Source organism: Micromys minutus (genome assembly GCF_963924665.1).
Source record: "Micromys minutus genome assembly, chromosome: 1".
NCBI classification, from domain to species: domain Eukaryota; kingdom Metazoa; phylum Chordata; class Mammalia; order Rodentia; family Muridae; genus Micromys; species Micromys minutus.
In genome coordinates, this window is record NC_137969.1 from 218036913 (window position 1) to 218055255 (window position 18343).

An 18343-nucleotide genomic window follows, 5' to 3' on the forward strand; every position below is an offset into this window, starting at 1 on the left:
TAACGGCTAAAGTGTGAACTCTGCACAGCTATCATCAAAAGGTCTTCTGATAGTTCAAAGGCGAGTGCTACTGGACTAAAACTCAAGTTCCAGGGGACATGGACCTAATATTATTTTAAAAATTTATTGAAGAAGTATTGACATCTCTAAAACAAAAAGGATTGTCTGACAGGGCCTACAAAGTCAAAAATCAAAATAAGTAATGATTAGCTAGTGTCACAAGTAGAAATATTCAATATTTAAATAACTTCAAATAATTCGGCTGTAGTAACAATTACTATTTTAATTGACAAAAGTGTATCTTGCATTCAGTGATAATAATTCAATGTTTTACAGTTATCAAATAGTTCAAATAATTAAATAGCATTAAATAGTTCAAAAATAATAATTCAAAAAAACATAAATTGTGTTTTATTTTGTGAGGATGAAAATTCTTTTGAGGAAGAGGAAGACACTGTGTTTTGATCCTGTTCAAAAGAAAATGGAAAACTAAAGTCATCTTTTCCAGCTCCAAATGTGTGAGAAGAGTCTGATGAAAAAGAAAATGTGAAGGCATCTTCTCCTTCTGATTTCCCAAATAAGTTTCCTAAAGAATATAAATATAAAAATATTATTGTATTCATGTTATATAAAACAACCTACTAGATTACAGTGTACTGCACACAATAGATACACTTACATTAAATCACCTATCTACTTAGTAGGCATTTAAATGTATTCTTCATACACATGAGGCATTGTCCTTGGTACCATGGAAAGGTAAATTCCAGCTTATAAACCACACTTATAAGTAATTTGAACTCAAGTGTACAGAACAGAAACTAGGGTAAGACATCTTAAATAAAGAAGAGGAGAGCACGCATGTCCAGAGACAGATCTGTATAGCAAACAGTAGGGTAACATAAATCCATTCAAGTTATTAGGTTTGGTGAAAAATAACATTTTTTAATATTAAGCAAGAGTTCATGAAAATGAGCTTGCAAAAGCTACTGAATGTCTCACTATAGAATATAGACTTAAATAGGAGGAAACCATTAAGAATTGTCACAGGCTGGAGAGATGGCTCAGCAGTTAAGAGCACTGACTGCTCATCCAGAGGTCCGGAATTCAATTCCCAGCAACCATATGGTGGCTCACAACCATCTATATAAGGAAATCTGATTGTGTGTCTGAAGACAGCCACAGTGTGTGTGTGTGTGTGTGTGTGTGTATGTGTGTGTGTGTGTAACATAAACAAAAAGAATTGTCATGTACAGATATAACATGACTTAAAGTGCTCTATAAGGTTACTTCGGAAAACATGTACAGAATGGATAAAAAGAAGCATCTAGAAGTAATAAAAACCAACAGGGGAACGATATACTATCCAACAGAGAGAAAATGTCTTTTACCTATTACCACAGCAATGGATACAAAGAGGAAAATGCTACAAAGGTCAAATTTATCCAGCTATTATTTATTGCAAAATTACAAAATATGGTTATAGCAGTGTTCAAAATCTTTGACAAATATGTGAGAAGAGTTTTCCACAGTTTTGAAAGAAAATTTATCAATCAACTTCACTCATAGATTTGCTTGTCAACCCCAAGCAAATTTGAATAAGAAAAAAATATACCAGTTTTCATTCATTATTTAAAACTGAAAGTAAAAATACTTTCACTATCTCTCTAAAATCAACTACTACTCAACAATTTAAAATCTACAGCAATAAAATGGCTTATCTGAAACAAGTGGCATAAAGCATAAATATTTTCCCATATACAGAGCTAGGTAATTAGTGCCTTAAACAGAAAATTTTCTTTGTCCCACTTGGAAATTTATAAAATTTAAACACCCACTATTTCACTGTAAACAGAGCTCAGTGAGCCAACAGTCAGACGGCTGCACTAATTACAGATGTTTGAGTTCTCCCACTCTTTTTAAAATTTTTTTCTTTACCAACTTCATTTTCTAACCATAAGACTTAAACAGATAAAAATACATAGATTCTGAAATAAGACCTTGAATCGCATAAACGAGTTTTATTTTCTTTTTAAGAGTTTCTGTGAATTATTCATAAAATTCCTAATCACTCAATAAACAAAAGTATATTGCTGTATAAAACAGTATTTTAAGTGCTCTAAGAAATTCCAATGTAAAGATAAAGCTAGTCCTTATCTTAAAAGATCCAGAGGATGTTTCTTATATATTCTAAACACTTAATAATATTATGTAAAATATAAACATTATTTTTTTTAAAAAAATTCAGAAAAGTAGAGAGATTTTTTTGGGAATGGAAGGTAGAAAGTGGAAATAAAAGTTTTATGGATGAGATGTTACTCTTCAAAGATAAAGATGAAATTTGGGGGTTGCAAGAAACAAGCAGGTAAAGAAAAAATGCTTGAGATATGCTGATCTCTTCAGTCTGACCAAAGACAGGTAATCTTCCTTTAAATTGCTTATATTGATGTTGATTTAGAAAAGTAAAAAGATAGTAAGTGACAGTCAATGAAAGCAACTTAAGTGTTTGACAATGGCAGATGATAGTCAGCATAATGCTTAAAGAAGGTGATGTTGTGACTTATAGGCAAGCCAAGAAGACAAACCATCAATGAGGTCATCATTACAATATCCCATGGTTATGAGTTGGAAATACAGTATCACTAAAAATAGAAAAATAAGTATTTCTAAAAACTGATAAAGCTTGACGCCTAGTTGAATTTAATTATAACAACAGAGAGAAGTTAAAATTTATTGCTGACACTCTGAATCTTGACAAGCAGAATAATGGAGATATAAGAATAATCAGAGATATCAAAAGGAGATATACTGGGTTTTTAATGTCAAAAGATATATATAAAGCGCTTATCACTATCTAATCAGAAATTCAAGCATAGAGTTTAGAAAAGGTTTCACAGCTATCAGTTTCTACTTAAATCATTTTAATAGCATGCCAATCATCTTTCTACATTTATCCTAGTTTTTTATACAGCATGTTCTCCATAGCAATCCACAGAATCTTAAAAAAAACTGTCAGATTATTTCAGTCATTTGCCCAAAACTTTCCAGTGGCTTCCTATTTTATTTAGAAAAAAAATCCAAATATTTTAATGGTCAAAGGGTCAAACATGAATTGTTCCTTCTCACAATTCTGACTTACTTTTTCTGCACTATTCTTCTTGCTCTCCATTTAAATCTATACAATCTGCCTGCTTTCAACTGAACATACCATGCATGTTACCATTCTTTGAAAAGACCTTTTCATTCTTTGCCTAGAAAACCTTTTCTAGTAGCTACTACATCCATCTCCCCATGCCTCTGTTCAAATGTCTTTCATTGATGTGTTCCTTAATGCCCCTTTAACACAGCAACCATTTTCCTAAACCAAGTATTTTCTAGTCTTCTATTCTGGTTTATTTTCCTTCTGAGTATTTAAGGTTAACTCAAGCCAGGGCTGAGTCAGACCAACGTGGAAGAATGACTTAGAATTTCACTTCTCATAATACTATTATTTTAGAAAACATAGGATTGGGGTAAATATTGAATATTATCCCTGCCAATTGTGCTGTGTAAGAATACACCTGAATTAGAGAAGCTATCAATTGGCATGTAGGCATGACTAAAATGGAATAAATGACTGATAGGAAACTGATAGTGTAGCTTTTGTGTGTCAAGGTAACGTACAGGCTCCATGTGTCTTGTCCATACAGCATGACATACTCCATGTGGATGAGGTAGCAAAAGAGATATTATTTGAGTAACTAACAGCTTCTCAATAAGACAAAAGAAACTGAACATGCTGTTATTTCTTACTCCTCATCTTTTTACAAGGTAAATATATTAAATTCATAATATGAATCTTACTACCTCTTTAAGTCCACAAACTATTTAGTGCATTAATATCATATACATAATTAACATCATATACATTTATTTGTCTATCTTCTGTCTCTCCCAATGAAATACAAGCCCTATAAGGATTCTGAATTCTTGCCAATGTTCTGTCACCAAAGACAAAATCAGGACCTGGCAACAAATGAAATACATACACATATACAAATATTGACTGAATCAAACAGTCAAAGAATAAAAGACTACCCAATAAAAAAGTATTCACCAAGATAAAACAATTTCAAAAAGAATGAGAATAATTAATGTTAAATTATTAAAAAGGACTAAATATGATGACAAATGTAAGATACCCATACGTTTGATAATTGAGAAGTCAGTAATATTGAAGAAAACAAATGTTGGCAGAGTTGTGAAAGATGGTCAAGTGCTGAAAGAAGAAGAGGGCAGTAGGAAGGGAGACGAGAACAGAGAGCAATTACCACTGTTTCTTGGGTGATGAGACTGCAGTTCTGTCTACTGAGTTTACAGGGTCTACAAGCAAATGTTCTTAAACAAATAAACCGAGTGCCCCAAAAAAGCAATTAGAAATAAACCAACCTACTTTTCAAACAAACAGACCAACCTACTTTTCATCCCGCAGAGGAAAGTTAACATGTTTTACATGTAGAAAACTTCAAAACACTTACCAATTCCTTGTTGTGATGAAGGAGGATTTAGATTTATTTCAGAGTAATGTTCATTAAACTGGAAAATAATTTCCATTAACTATTACTTGTGAAATCAAAAGAACAGTTTATATAGCATTATTTTTGACACTAGAGCCTATACTTTTAGCATATAATATTAGGGTAGATATAACAGAAACTTTCTACATAGCGTATTAAAAGACTTAAAAATTTTCTCTATGGGCTCAGGATGTAACTCAGTGGTAGAATCCTTGTTTAGCATACATAAGGTTCTTGCTTCAATCTCCAACATTAGATGAGTAAACTTATCATTTACTTATATTAAACCAAGGACTGATCTGGGGTGTGACTCAGTGGCAGGGTATTTGTCTATAGTACTCCTGAGGCCTAGGGTTGAATTTCCAGCACTGCAATAAATGAATGAATGAATGAATGAATGAATAAATAAATAAATAAATAAATAAAGCCTACTAACTTGATTATAACAATATATAAAATATCTGCACTTATAGAATATTCCATTTACATTTCTTCTGAACATTTTATGGTTAATATTTTTAATTTATCTGTTAGGTTTTATTGATAAAATGTGGAAGTTCCTAATTGATTCTTACTATTAATAGTCCCAAATTTATTACATTCTAAATTCTTTTATTTTGAGGCTTTTTAGCCTACATCACTGATTATTTAACCAATCCTTATACCTTTCTCATATCATTTTGAGTACACTTTAGTTGATACTGTTTGCTGAAATTAGTTATTAGTATGAGTGTATGTGCAGGTGCAAATGTGCATGGTGTGCATGTGGAGATCAGAGAAGAACTTGTTGGGTTGTTCTCTTCATCCACCATGTGGGTCCCAGACTTGGGTTGAGTCATTTCACCCACCCTATACACTGTCTTAATGTGTAATAAGTTTCTTTCACCAATCTACTTTATAATATTTAAAATTTTAATATTATGTTTTCTTAATTTACAGTAGAGTTAGCTCATCTAGCTAGGCTTTGTCATCTTGTCAATTATTTTTTAAGATTCAACTTTGGCTTTGTTCATTTTCTTTGTTGTTTTTCCAGTTCATTGATTTCTAACCTATTATTTCTTCATTCACTTTGGAATTGCTTTGTTGTTCTTTTCATAAAGAAGTAAAGGTCATTAATTTTAGAGCATTCTTTTATATTAATTATTTATTTCATTAACTAAATTATTTAACTACCAACTTTGCTCTGGCTGTTACCATTCTTCAATTTTGATAAGCTAAATTTTCATAATAACTAATTTCAAATTTTTTTCTGATTTCTTTCATGACTAGTCCCTTGACTCACAGCCTAAATGTTTAGGATTTTTCTAGATATTTTATTAACTTTGAATTGGATTGGATTGTTGTCAGAGAATACATTCTGATTCTAATGCTTTTGTATTCATTAAGATTCATTAATGAGGGCTGGAGAGATGGCTCAGTGGTTAAGAGCACTGTCTGTTCTTCCAGAGGTCCTGAGTTCAAATCCCAGCAACCTCATGGTGAATCACAACCATCTGTAATGAGATCTGATACCCCTCTTCTGGTGTGTCTAAAGACAGGTACAGTATATTTATATATAATAAATAAATCTTTAAAAGAAGATTCATTAATGAATTGTGTAGTAGTGGTGCATGCCTTTCATTCCAGCACGTGGGAAGCAGAGGTAGGCAGATATCTGAGTTCAAGGCCAGCCTGAACTGGTCTATACAAATTTCAGGATAGTCAAAGTTACAAAGATATGGTCAATTTGACCAAAGAGATTGACTGTATCATTCAGATCTTACAGGGTATGTTTCTTGTGCTGTTTAGTTTTACCAACTGTTGAAAAAGGGAGTTTAAAACCTCCATAGCTGAGTCTCTATTTATCCTTTATTGCAAATTTAATAAGTTAACTCATTAGTTTTATTACTTGAAATTGAACCCAAGGCACTGTGAACACTAGGCAAACATTCCACTACTAAGCTCAATATATAGCACAAAGTTGCACATTTTAAAGGTATTGCTAGACATAAACCATATTTGTGAGTGTCATATCTTTCTTATGAGTTGAACTTCTAATTTTTATAGATTATCTTTAATTTCTAACAATGTCTTTATCATGAAGGGTACTCCCAAGTAATAATATAGCCACTGTGTCCTTCTTAGGCTTAAAATTTTTCATTAAATATAATTTTACGTCTTTAACTTTCAACCTATCATCAGCTTTAATGAAATATGTGTTAGCTTATATTTGGGTCTTTCTTTTTTATCTAATTAAACAATCTCTGCCTTTTAATGGAGTATTTAACTCATTAATATTAATTCATTAAGAAGTTTATAATTTATGCCATTTATGTTTTTCTTTTATGCTTTCTTATTTAATTTCTTCTTTAGTATCTTCTCCTGGTTAAATACTTGTTTATTATCTTCTTCTGGTTAAATAATTTTGAGCTTTTTCTTGAATAATCATTTTTTGCCCTAGGAAATGTATTAATAGGTTAGTCTCCTTCCCCAACTCACTATAACAAAACAGAATGAAAGAAGAATTAAAAATAAACAATCTTCCAGGATTCGTGTTTGTTTGGTTTTGAGACAGAGTTTCTTTGTGTAGCCTTGGCTGTCCTGGAACTCACACTGTAGACCAGGCTGGCCTTAAACTCAAAGATCAGCCTGTCTCTGCCTCCCATGTGCTGGGATTAAAAGTTTGTGCCACCACTGCCCATCTAATTTTCCAGGCTTTCAATTAGATTAAAATTAGATTATGTTTACAAATTGCATTGAAAAGAAATCTATCTTCCTAATATTTCTTTCCTATGTAAATACTTGATGTATTTACTATTTATGTTTTAATAATTTTTAGTGATTTTATAGTTTTTTTATTCAAAATGTATGTGCTTCCTGCCAAAATTATACATATTTAAGTTCATATTACTATTGTAAAAGAAAATTGAATTCTTTTGGTCTATTTTTCAAGTCTAGCATATTCCTTTTAGAAATTACTTGCTTATAAAATAAGTGTATAAATAACAACAAAATCTAAACATATTAAATACTATAAAATGTAAAACACCATATCTTCTATCAATAAATTCATAATTTTTCCAATGTAATATAACAAAAACTTAAGCCACATAAAATTCTTAGATATAGATATTTAAATGAAAAATAACAAGAAAACACTTACATTCTACTATACAGTATTAGTAAGTGATTTTTCTGAAATGCTTTATGTGTATAAATTCATTTAATATTTATAATCTCTATGACAGCCACTGTTATTATTTCTATTTTGCATGGGAAGTAAAAAATTTATGATTATTTGCATACCTGAAGACTAGAAACATCAGTGGAAATTCCTCAGAACTTTTAAAATTAACTAATGAAAGTATTACCATGTACATACAAATAGCTGAAAATACTAATATTGATAACATTATGAATGTAGTTTATTTTTATATTGAAAACATGTAACACATTCATATAACCAAACCTATTTTAATCTATCTTTAACAACAATTTAGATCATTCCTACCTTAAGGGTTTTGGTCTTAGATCTTTTTTTAAAAACTTTGATTTGATTTGATTTGGGTGCTGGAAATCCAGCTCAGGACCTCATGAATGGTGGGCAAGCACCCTACCACTATGTGCACCATATCCCAGCTAAGATTGACTCTTATGATTTTTATTTATTTGAATTTGTGTGTGTGTGAGTATAGATGCTCTTGGAGGTTGGAGGCTAGAATGCTGTTGGATACCCTGGAACTGAAGAATCATCTGACCTAGGTGCTAGAAACTGAACTCAGGTCCTCTAAAAGGCAGCAAGTTATTCCTAGCTGCGGAATCATCTCTCTGCTCTCAAGATTTTCTTTTCTTTTAATAAAAACATGAATCTTGGCTATCTGAAGTTAAAGTGAGAACATCATAGGGAACTTTGCTGTATTATCAACTTTTTTCACATTGGAGGTGGGAACCATGCCTCAAGGACACTAGTCAAGCACTGTACTGCCAAGTTACATCCATAGACTTCTTTTTTCAAAGTTGCCCCTGTAAATAGTACGTCCCAAGAAAATTTGGTACTAAACAACTAAAATTGCCTAAAGCTCCAATGTACAATTTTTAGAAATAAAACTTTGATTCTCACTTTACCTTATCTGATGAGATTTCTGAATCAGATACAGAAGAATCAAATAAATTTAGTCCAGGTGATCTAGAGGTAAAATTCATAAGAAATGAAAATCCAGGAGAATCCTTTTGTTTCTGTCCTTCAGATGCTGCATTTTTAGTTCTGTAAAGAAAGATTTAAAAATCGTCAAAATGTTATAAATATATTACTTAACAACCAAAAGCAATGGTGTAAAAGGTAAGTTTTTAAGGTGACAAATTTATGAAAAAAGGACATTTGAGTGAAGAATATAAAAACAAATTTGGGGACAATAATTGCAAATACCAACTAAGAATATGTTGTCAGGCACTATTCTAGGTACTTACAGAAGTGTAATTCATTTCTCTCCACAATCCATCTAAACAAAGCACTGTTAATATCATTTTCATTTAGAGCAAATGCTTTTGAAGTTTAGCAATATTAAGAGATTTGCTTAAAAGAATAGCAAGTAACACTGAAATTCGGATGTAGCAATTCACACTGAAAATCACAACTCCCAACTATGACACTGTCGTCAAGACCTCGCAGACTAGTCAGAAGAAATGTTTTAATGAGAAGTCAGACATTACAGAGTGTTAAGACAAACTATAAATGATCTGGAATAAGTAGGCAAGACAGTATAAAATATAAAGCCAGAGTAATATAATTTAAAATCTCAACTTTAGGCCAGGCAGTGGTGGTAAATACCTTTGTTCCAAGCACTTGGGAGGCAGAGGCAAGTGGATCTCTGAGTTCAAGGGCAGCTGAGTGAGTTCCAAGGCAACCATGGCCACACAAAAAAACCCCTGCTTTGGAAAAAAACAAACAAACAAACAAAAATTTAACTTTAATACTGTCTGTTTATGACCCATGATCCCATTTTGTAATCTATAAGATAAAAATAATAGTGTAGCAATAATTCATAAAGTCAATATTAATATAAAAAGATCATAGCATAAAATGCCCAACAGTTGCTTGTACACAGGGCTCTCTCTACAAAGTGGTTTTGCTTTTGTTTTCTATGGATGGACTGTAGCTTAGGTCAGAGTGTGCACTGAGAATGAGTGAGACAGATTTATTCCCTTGCCCAAGCAACCCACAAACAATCATGTTTAGCTATATACTAATATGTCAGCCAGACAATACTGCCACAGTTATCCCTATAATCATAAATGAATAATATACCTTTACAGATCATAATGTTATCATCTAGAGAATGAACAAGATTCATTCAATTTTAGGATTTGATGATAAATTCTATTTTGAATACTTTCTTCTTGAGTCAAATGCATGACATTCAAACATAAAATTTTGCTAGCAATTTAAAATTACAGGAGTAGAACACAGACGAGAGATACCTGATGAAGCAAAATCTGATTTATGTCTTAGGAGAATTTAGGATTCAGTGTTAAAGAATAGACTGAATGGAACCAAAAGATTAAATGCAGTTTGGCTACAACACAAAAATCAGTGTTTTTCAATATTTATATTCATACTGGAGACACTTATTCTTAAGACAATGGGAACCTGGGGCTGGAGAGATGGCTCATTGGTTAAGAGCCCTCACCGACTGCTCTTCCAGAGGTCCTGAATTCAAATCCCAGCAACCACATGGTGGCTCACAACCATCTATAATGAGATCTGATGCCCTCTTCTGGTGTGTCTGAAGACAGCTACAGTGTACTCACATACATGAAGTAAATAAATAAATCTTTAACAAAAAAGACAAAAGAAAAAGAAAATGGGAGCCCTTGCTTCAGATACTACACATGTGGAAACTGACCACTGCAACATTACTCCTTCAGTAGTCTTTAACTATGTGACAGTAGTTCTTGACTTGACATTAATTTCTCCACATCTCCTATCCTTTGTAGAATCTTAAACCTCCACCATCTTCACTTTAACAACAAACCACAACCATCAAAAGGACAAACAAACAAACGGACAAAAAACAGGGAGTCTTAAGTAATTATTACTATAAATTAGTTACATAACCCAAAATACAAATAAATAAATTAAAATTATTAATAAAAATCATACATTTCAAAGAAGGGGCTTTTAGGGAGCTGCATTTTCTCCACAGACTCAGGTGTCTTCAGAGCTTCAGGAGTTCTCAGAAATGAAGGAGTTTCAGGAGTTTGTGGAAAATCCTCAGCTCTTTCCTCTTCAACATTATTATTTTCTATTGACTTTCCAAAGTGTTCTATGTATAGGGCCTGGAAATGGAAAGCAACAAAAAAATTTTAACATTGACTGTTACTTAAAAGAACACACAAATACTGCATAAGGTAGAATGTACCACATTATTCTGTTATCACTTCACAGAGAAGTAACATCAGAACTGGTAAAGTGATAATATGTTCAAAGATATAGAAAAGTAGTTATTTAATAACTAAATTCTTCTCTTATTCCCAGCTCCATTTCACTTAACACTACATGAAAAAGCAAATGGTAACCAAAAATACTGAAATTGAAGGAAAATATTTAGGAGTGGTTTTCTTTTAAAAATTTCACGGTATACTCTGCTAACTCCTTAAAAAGGAAGTTAAGCAATTTTGTTTGTTGCTTTATGCTATAATCTGGGTCTGTGTTACAGGCTTAATCCCCAGCTTGTCATTACTAGGAGGTAGTAAAATTTTAGGAGGTTGTGTATGAGAGTCCTTTAAATCATGGTAGGTAGCATGCTCTGAAAGAGACTGTAGGATCTCTTTTTTTAAAAAAATTCCTGGCCATAGATGAGGTATGAAGTAGAAATTTCTAGTTTCTTTGGAAACTCAGTTGTGTCATGATTCTTTTCTGGAAGCTGTCTTGTGAGAGGATGTTTTGCTGAAGCAGACTCTTGAGAGGGCTCCTGATGTTTAGAGTATAAATGGAACCCAACAGGCTTGAGTAGATGCTCTTACATTGTTATGTCTTGTAACACTTTGCTGGTCCTCACTGGCTTTTGCTTGTCATGACTTTGTAGAGAGAAATGCACCAAAGAACTCATGGTATTGCTTGTTTCTGCTGACTTGTGCCACCACTACTGATTTGTATTTGGTGTTTGCTATTGGACTGGACTACTGGCATCCTGATAATGAGTGGTGGAATCTCCTCAAAGAACTACTTCTAAACAGGTCCACAACCCCTTGTCCCAGTAACCATTTTTCTTCTCTACAGTTGGTCAATGTGCTAGAAGGGAGACTACAGCATTAAGAACAGTCTCACTGAGGCTATGGACCACTCACAAAAAGGGACCTATCATGACTGCCTTCTGAAAGACCCAACAAGCTGCTGAGAGAGTCAGATGCAGATATCTGCACCCAACCAATGGACAGAAGCTGCTGACCCCTGTGGTTAAATTAGGGGAAAGTTGGAGGCTGAGGAGGAGGGCGACCCTGTGAGAGGACCAGCAGTCTCAATTCGCCTGGACCCCTGAGATCTCTCAGGCACTGGATCACCAACCAGGAAGCATACACCAGCTGATATGAGGCCCCCAACACGTATACAGCAGAGGTCTTGGTTCAGTCAGAAAAGATGCATTTAACCCTCAAGAGACTGGAAACCCCAGGGAGTTTAGAGGTCTGGTGGGGTAGGGACATCAGTGTGGAGACAGGGGCGTCAGTGAGAAGGTATGGGATATAGAACAGTTGGATGGTGGATCAGAGTGGAATAAAATCTGAAGTATAAATCTAATTAATTAATTAATTAAAAAATAAGTAAAATAAAATAAAGCTTCATACTCCAAAAAGAAAAAAAAAAGAACCCTAAATAAAGTAGGCTTTTAAAAAAATCTAACCTACAGAGGTGTTTGACTCTATTATGAGCTTTTTTTTTTAATGATGTGTGTTACTTCTGACCCAAACAATGGGACCAACTAAGAACTCTCAGACAATAAATCTTTCTTCGCAACTTATTTCAGGTAACTGTGTTTAAGATAAATAGTAACACATAATTGCCTACTTTGTCTTTAATTTTTTTTTGTCATTGTAATTTTTATACTAGTTTATTTCTAAAGATTAATAACCTGAATACTAACTTTTACTTTATCTTATTTCTAAACACATAACACACATACCACACATAAACACTCACACACACACACAGAGTGAGAGGGGGGGGGGTTTATCACGTATGATTATACCAAATCCTATTACAGAAACAATTGAGTCTGTGTGAAGGAATTATAATGTACTCACTGCCTGTAATTCCTTTATAGTATAACACTACTTAGTCACTTCTCATTTTATTTTAACCCCTGGTAGCTCATTTGCATCCGTTATCATTAAAGCTTTCCACTATACAGAACTATTATCAAGAAACGTTCCTATCCACTGGTCTTGAACTGCCATAACAAATCATTAATCTTGCCAAACAAATTTATTTTCTTCAATTATGTGTTGGTTTTTATCTTAATATGTATCATCACTTATGAATGACAACTGTTGACATTTGTTCATATAAACTTTTTAGTTTTTTTTAATCTGAAAAAATATTTCTAACTTTCTATAACCTGAGTTTCAAGCTAATAACATCTTACATAAGTAATCTTCATTGTAATAAATCTAAAATTTCAATGAACACTGAGCATTCAAATTAGGATGCTCTGCTTAGAAATTAAAACATCTAACATTTGACTTACCTGTGTACTACATTTTGATTCTCTTAGTTGTCTTACTGTCTCTTTATCTCCACATTCAGCATCTATTTGTTACATAAGATTTAATAAATTTATTAATGTATTTCATTCGTGTGATCTCATTATGAAATTAAATAATTTGCTTCAACTGTACAAATATTTTGTAAATATCTATTTATAAAAATGCCAAGTTCATACGGTTTTACCCAATACATACATGTATGAGCACAAGATATAATAGTTATATATACAATAGTTAACAGTTTAACCAAGGACATTCATGCAACCATCACCCAGGTGAAGAAGCATCTTGAACACTCCAAAAGTTACCGTTTCCCAGATCTTCAAAGGTAATCCCTATCCTGACCTGAGTGATCACAGTTCCCTAGAATGTTTTATCAGATGGGCACTGGAAACAATGTAATGATGTTTTTTTATCATGTATTCCATATTTACTTCTATTTCTCTAGGTATGTATCTAAGGTGGAATATTGAGACACAGGGTATGGGTGTCTCCCAATATCAGGTGTCAAACTTTTCTAAAATGGCTGTACTAATTTTTTCTGAGATAGCTAACCATTGTAAAAATAAATCTAGAAAAATTAGCTCTAGGTTAAGGTGGATTCATTATACCACTGTATCACAATACTATTTATTAATGCTAATATATATTATTTATTATTTTTAATTACAGTTTATATCACTAGCTTGTAAGGGCCCCTATTGATCAAAACTCTCAAGTAAATATTAATACTGGTAGACATTTTAGATTTGCTAGTCTGGTAGATGTGTAAGAGTATCTTACTGTAGCTTTACACGTTCATAATTTGCTAAGCATAATTTCATGTTTATCTGCAAAAAAAGTTTCTTTTGAAATGTTAGTTCACATATTTTTACTTTTCAAGTTTTAAATTATTCATCTTGTCATGTATGTATGTGTGCATATTCATGTGTGTGTGAGTGTGTGTGTAGACATGTGGAAGTCAGTCATAGTGCCCTACATTTTATCTTGTTTGCAGCTACCTATGCCAGGCTAGGGGACCTACAAATTTCCAGGGATTGTCCTGTCACCACCGTCCATCTCACTATGGCACCTCTAAAATCACACATACACTACTGTGCCTAGCTTTATGTAAGTTTTAGAGATCTGAACTGAGGTCCTCACACTCACACACCTAGTGTTTTACTTACTAGGCTACCTGCCACACCTCTATTCTGAAATATTCTAAGTGTCTTGCCTGCATGTATGTCTGTCCACTTAATGTGTGCAGTGCACAGAGAGTCCAGGAAGGGATGTTAGATATTCTGAAACTGGAGTTAAAGGTGGTTATTAGTGGCCCTGTAGGTATTGGGAACCAAACCCAGATCCTCTGCAAGAATAAGTGTTCTTAACCTCCAAGTTATCTCAACAGCCTTTTTATTGTATCTTTAGATAAACAATGTTTTATTTTAATATAGCCAATCATCAGTTTTTATTAATTGGGCTTTTAACTCTTGTTTAAGAAATCTTTACCTTGGGAGCTGAAGAGATGACTCAATGGGTTAAGAATGACTATTACTCTTTTTTAAATTTTTATTGGTTATTCTATTTATTTACATTTCAAGTGTTATCCCCTTCCTGGTTTTCACTCTGCAAATCCTCTATTCCATCCCCCCTCCCCCCTGCTTCTATGAGGGTGCTCCTCCTCAACCCCCACTCCTCACCCCCCTGGCATTCCACTATACTGGGGCATCAAGCCTTCACAATTCCAAGGGCCTCTCCTCCCACTGATGCCAGATAAAGCCATCATCTGCTACATATGCAGCTATTACTCTTGCAGAGGACATGAAGTTGGTTTCCAGCATACATTCGAGGCAGCTCACAATTGGCTTTAACTCTAGCTCTAGGTGATCCAATCCTTCTTCTGGTCTCTGTTAGCACCTGCACTATTGTTCACATACCCACACTCTGACACACACGCACAATACATAACTAAAAAGAAATCATAAGGTAAATAAAATAAATCTTTTAAAAAAATTTTTAAAATGCTTCTCTTGAAGTCATGCATCTATTACCTGAAAGCTTCGTATACTTTGCCTCTTGCATTAAATCACACCTGTTATTTTTTATCACATACTAATTTCCTCAACTTTTAGATTTAGAGATTGTTGAAAGTCTTTGGTTTTTCTCTAAAATAATTACATGAAGAGCATGAAGAGTCACTACACATGCTCAGCACAAGTAGGACTATGCCAGTTATATGCATTTCCGAACATCTCTATGTCAAAGGTGCATTGTTCTTAAGAGATTAGCTATTCATCCTTGCTTAATACAATCAGCTTAGTTTATTAAGAGGATTATAAGCATAATGGAGTAGACACATAAACAGGAAAGGTATTTTTCCCTCTTAGAAGAAAGCAAAGAGAGTATTCAGCTGTATAGAATACACATGTTGTTTGAGTTGATCCATATATGAGAAGGGAGGAAAATAGGCTGATAGACTGTAACTATTCTAAAAAATGTATATAGCTACAAATATTTTACAGATATGTTTTTATTTATGTATATGTATCTATGTGAGTGTGTGCCATATATGTGCAAGTCTGAGGAAGACAGAGAGAATAGCTGGTCCCCTGGAAGTTGAATTAAAAATGGTTGTTAAGTTGTCATTGTGGGTACTGCAAATTGAACTTGAGTTCTCTGAAGAGCTAATGTACTCTTAACCATTGAGCCATCTTTCCAGCTCCAATTTACAAAATTGTATGGTTTCTAAGTGATTCGCTGCAATACTTCAAAAAGTCAAAAGGTGATGGCTTTCATATAGCATGATACAGGGTATAATGTGACTCATTAATAAGTTACCAATATATATCTGTGTATGATATACATGTGTGTGTGCTTATGTAACTACACATCCATGCATACATATCCACATATAAATAGAGAAGTATGTCCCATTGTTTGCCACAGTTGCAACATTTTGCTGATCTTGTGAAAATAAGCTCATACATATATCCTATGACTTTTCTATGATGTTCAGTTAAAGAAAATAGTCAAGGCAGCAAAAATTAATATAAGAAAATATAAAAACATTATATACACTTTCAAAAATGGAAACAAAAAAGATATTAAATGTAAGAAAATAGCTGAAATCTACTATATTTGTTCAATGGAATACTATATAGCCACTGTAAATAAAGTTAATAATATAAAAAGTAGCCTCATCATTTTTATTTGTAATGACTGTATATAGTCAAATTAGGAAATGGAATTAAATTACATATATTGTATAATTCAAATGGGTGACAGAAAACAAAATTTACACATGTATTAAAAAATTAAGAGACTATACAACAGACTGAATTATTTCAGTTATGTCTGGTTAGTTACATTTTGTTTCCTTTATATTTTTTCTTTGCTTCCCAAATTTTCTATAAGAAAATGTATTTCTCATTTTCTGATAAAAATATATTATTAAACCACATATATACTTTCATTAGTGAGTTTGAAACATCCAAATAATTTATTTAGCATAAAACTGATATAATTTATTATTTAGAAAAAATATAAACAGTAATACCTGTAGTTTCTTTTTCAATCCATTGATTGTAATTTGGTTGATTCAATCTAAAATGCAACAAATATAATTTTTATTACTTCAGAGTCAATATTTACAAATTACCTCAGAGACGAAAATGTTTCTATTCTTTGAGGGAGGCAATGCTAGAAACTGAAAGCAGACAAATACACTAGCACTGACATATATTCCAACACTTTGGCGTTTTTTAAATTTTAAAAATTACCTGAACTGCGTAAAACCTTGTGAACTTTTAACAGCTGGAACATGTGAAGATTTTGAATTACTATCCAGACCAGAGTTATTAAATATCTGAAAAAATTAAACATTAGATTGATATTATAAAATAATGACATGTATCATAGCCACACTGAGATCTCTAATTATATTATCATTTCATTCCCATAATCACCATCATTATCAATAACTACAACTACACACACTAACTGAAATATCTATAAAGAAAACATAAAGGCAACTATACTGAGAAGCAAAAAGGTTTAGGATTCTTATATAATTTGATGGTTTTGATAAGTATGGTAACTATTTGTAGTAGTAATTTTTCATTTAAGGTAAACTTTAAAATTTTTAACTTATCTATATTCACTAATCAAATGAGTATTAACATTTTCTTTATTAATGACCTGATTCTGTTATTTTTCAAAAATAAATGAAGTGATGCAAATACCCTGGAATTGACAGTTCTGCAACCTGTACACTAAAAATCATTGAACTTACACTTTGAAACAGCAAATTTTGTAGTAAAATTATGTAGAAGAATGCCTCAAAGAAATATATTTCACTTTTTAAGAAAAAGGTGAATGATTTTCAACAGCTGGCAGTATTTGGTTCTTTAAATTTTTTTCTTGGAGGCCACAGAGATGGCTCAGCGATAAAGACACTGAATTTGATCCCTGGAACCCACCCACAGGGTGGAAGGCAGAACTCATTCCTAAAGGCCAACCTCTGATCTCCATGCATGTCAAGGCACACACCACTCACAGCAAATATCACACACATACACACAGCTGGAAAACTGTTCAGCAGTTAAGAATAACCTGGGTTTAATTACCAGGATGTACTTGGTGGCACATGTACCCACATGACAGATCATAGTCTGTAACTCCAGTTCCAAGGGGTTGAATGCTAAAATGTTTTACTAATTGGTAAATGTAATGAATCATATTAACAGACTTTTAAAAGTCCATTGCATGTCTCAGAGGTGTTGATAATTATTATGCTATTAATGTTAGTCTACTAAATTTACTTTGCCAATTATTTGGGATTTTTACAGCTATGATCATTCTTAAAACTGATTGCATAAGTATTTTTTCCTATTCTTGTCTTTGCTATCTAACAGGTTTGCTGTGATAATTCTTCAAATAGTCTCCCTTTTTTTGTATTTTGAAATTGTTTAAAGAGTTTTATTTAAAACAGTGGTCCTCATCTGAAGACAATCTTGCTGTCAGAAAACATCTAAGAATGTATGCAGATATTTTTGATTGTCATTAAC

General features: G+C 32.7%; 1 protein-coding gene across 1 annotated transcript in view; it reads right to left on the reverse strand.

The window, feature by feature from the left end:
- Positions 1 to 389: 389 nt before the first annotated feature.
- The window catches only part of LOC308416554 (protein SIX6OS1), a gene marked incomplete at its 3' end in the record, with an annotated part of 34582 nt that continues 16628 nt past the window's right edge, over positions 390 to 18343 (reverse strand). The window contains exons 11-17 of the mRNA XM_080911591.1: positions 17057 to 17142; positions 16834 to 16880; positions 13277 to 13338; positions 10696 to 10871; positions 8661 to 8799; positions 4518 to 4575; positions 390 to 586 (exon numbers count right to left, since the gene is read on the reverse strand). Of these exons, the coding sequence (XP_080767717.1) occupies positions 390 to 586; positions 4518 to 4575; positions 8661 to 8799; positions 10696 to 10871; positions 13277 to 13338; positions 16834 to 16880; positions 17057 to 17142 (765 nt within the window). The remainder of the gene's footprint in view (positions 587 to 4517; positions 4576 to 8660; positions 8800 to 10695; positions 10872 to 13276; positions 13339 to 16833; positions 16881 to 17056; positions 17143 to 18343) is intronic.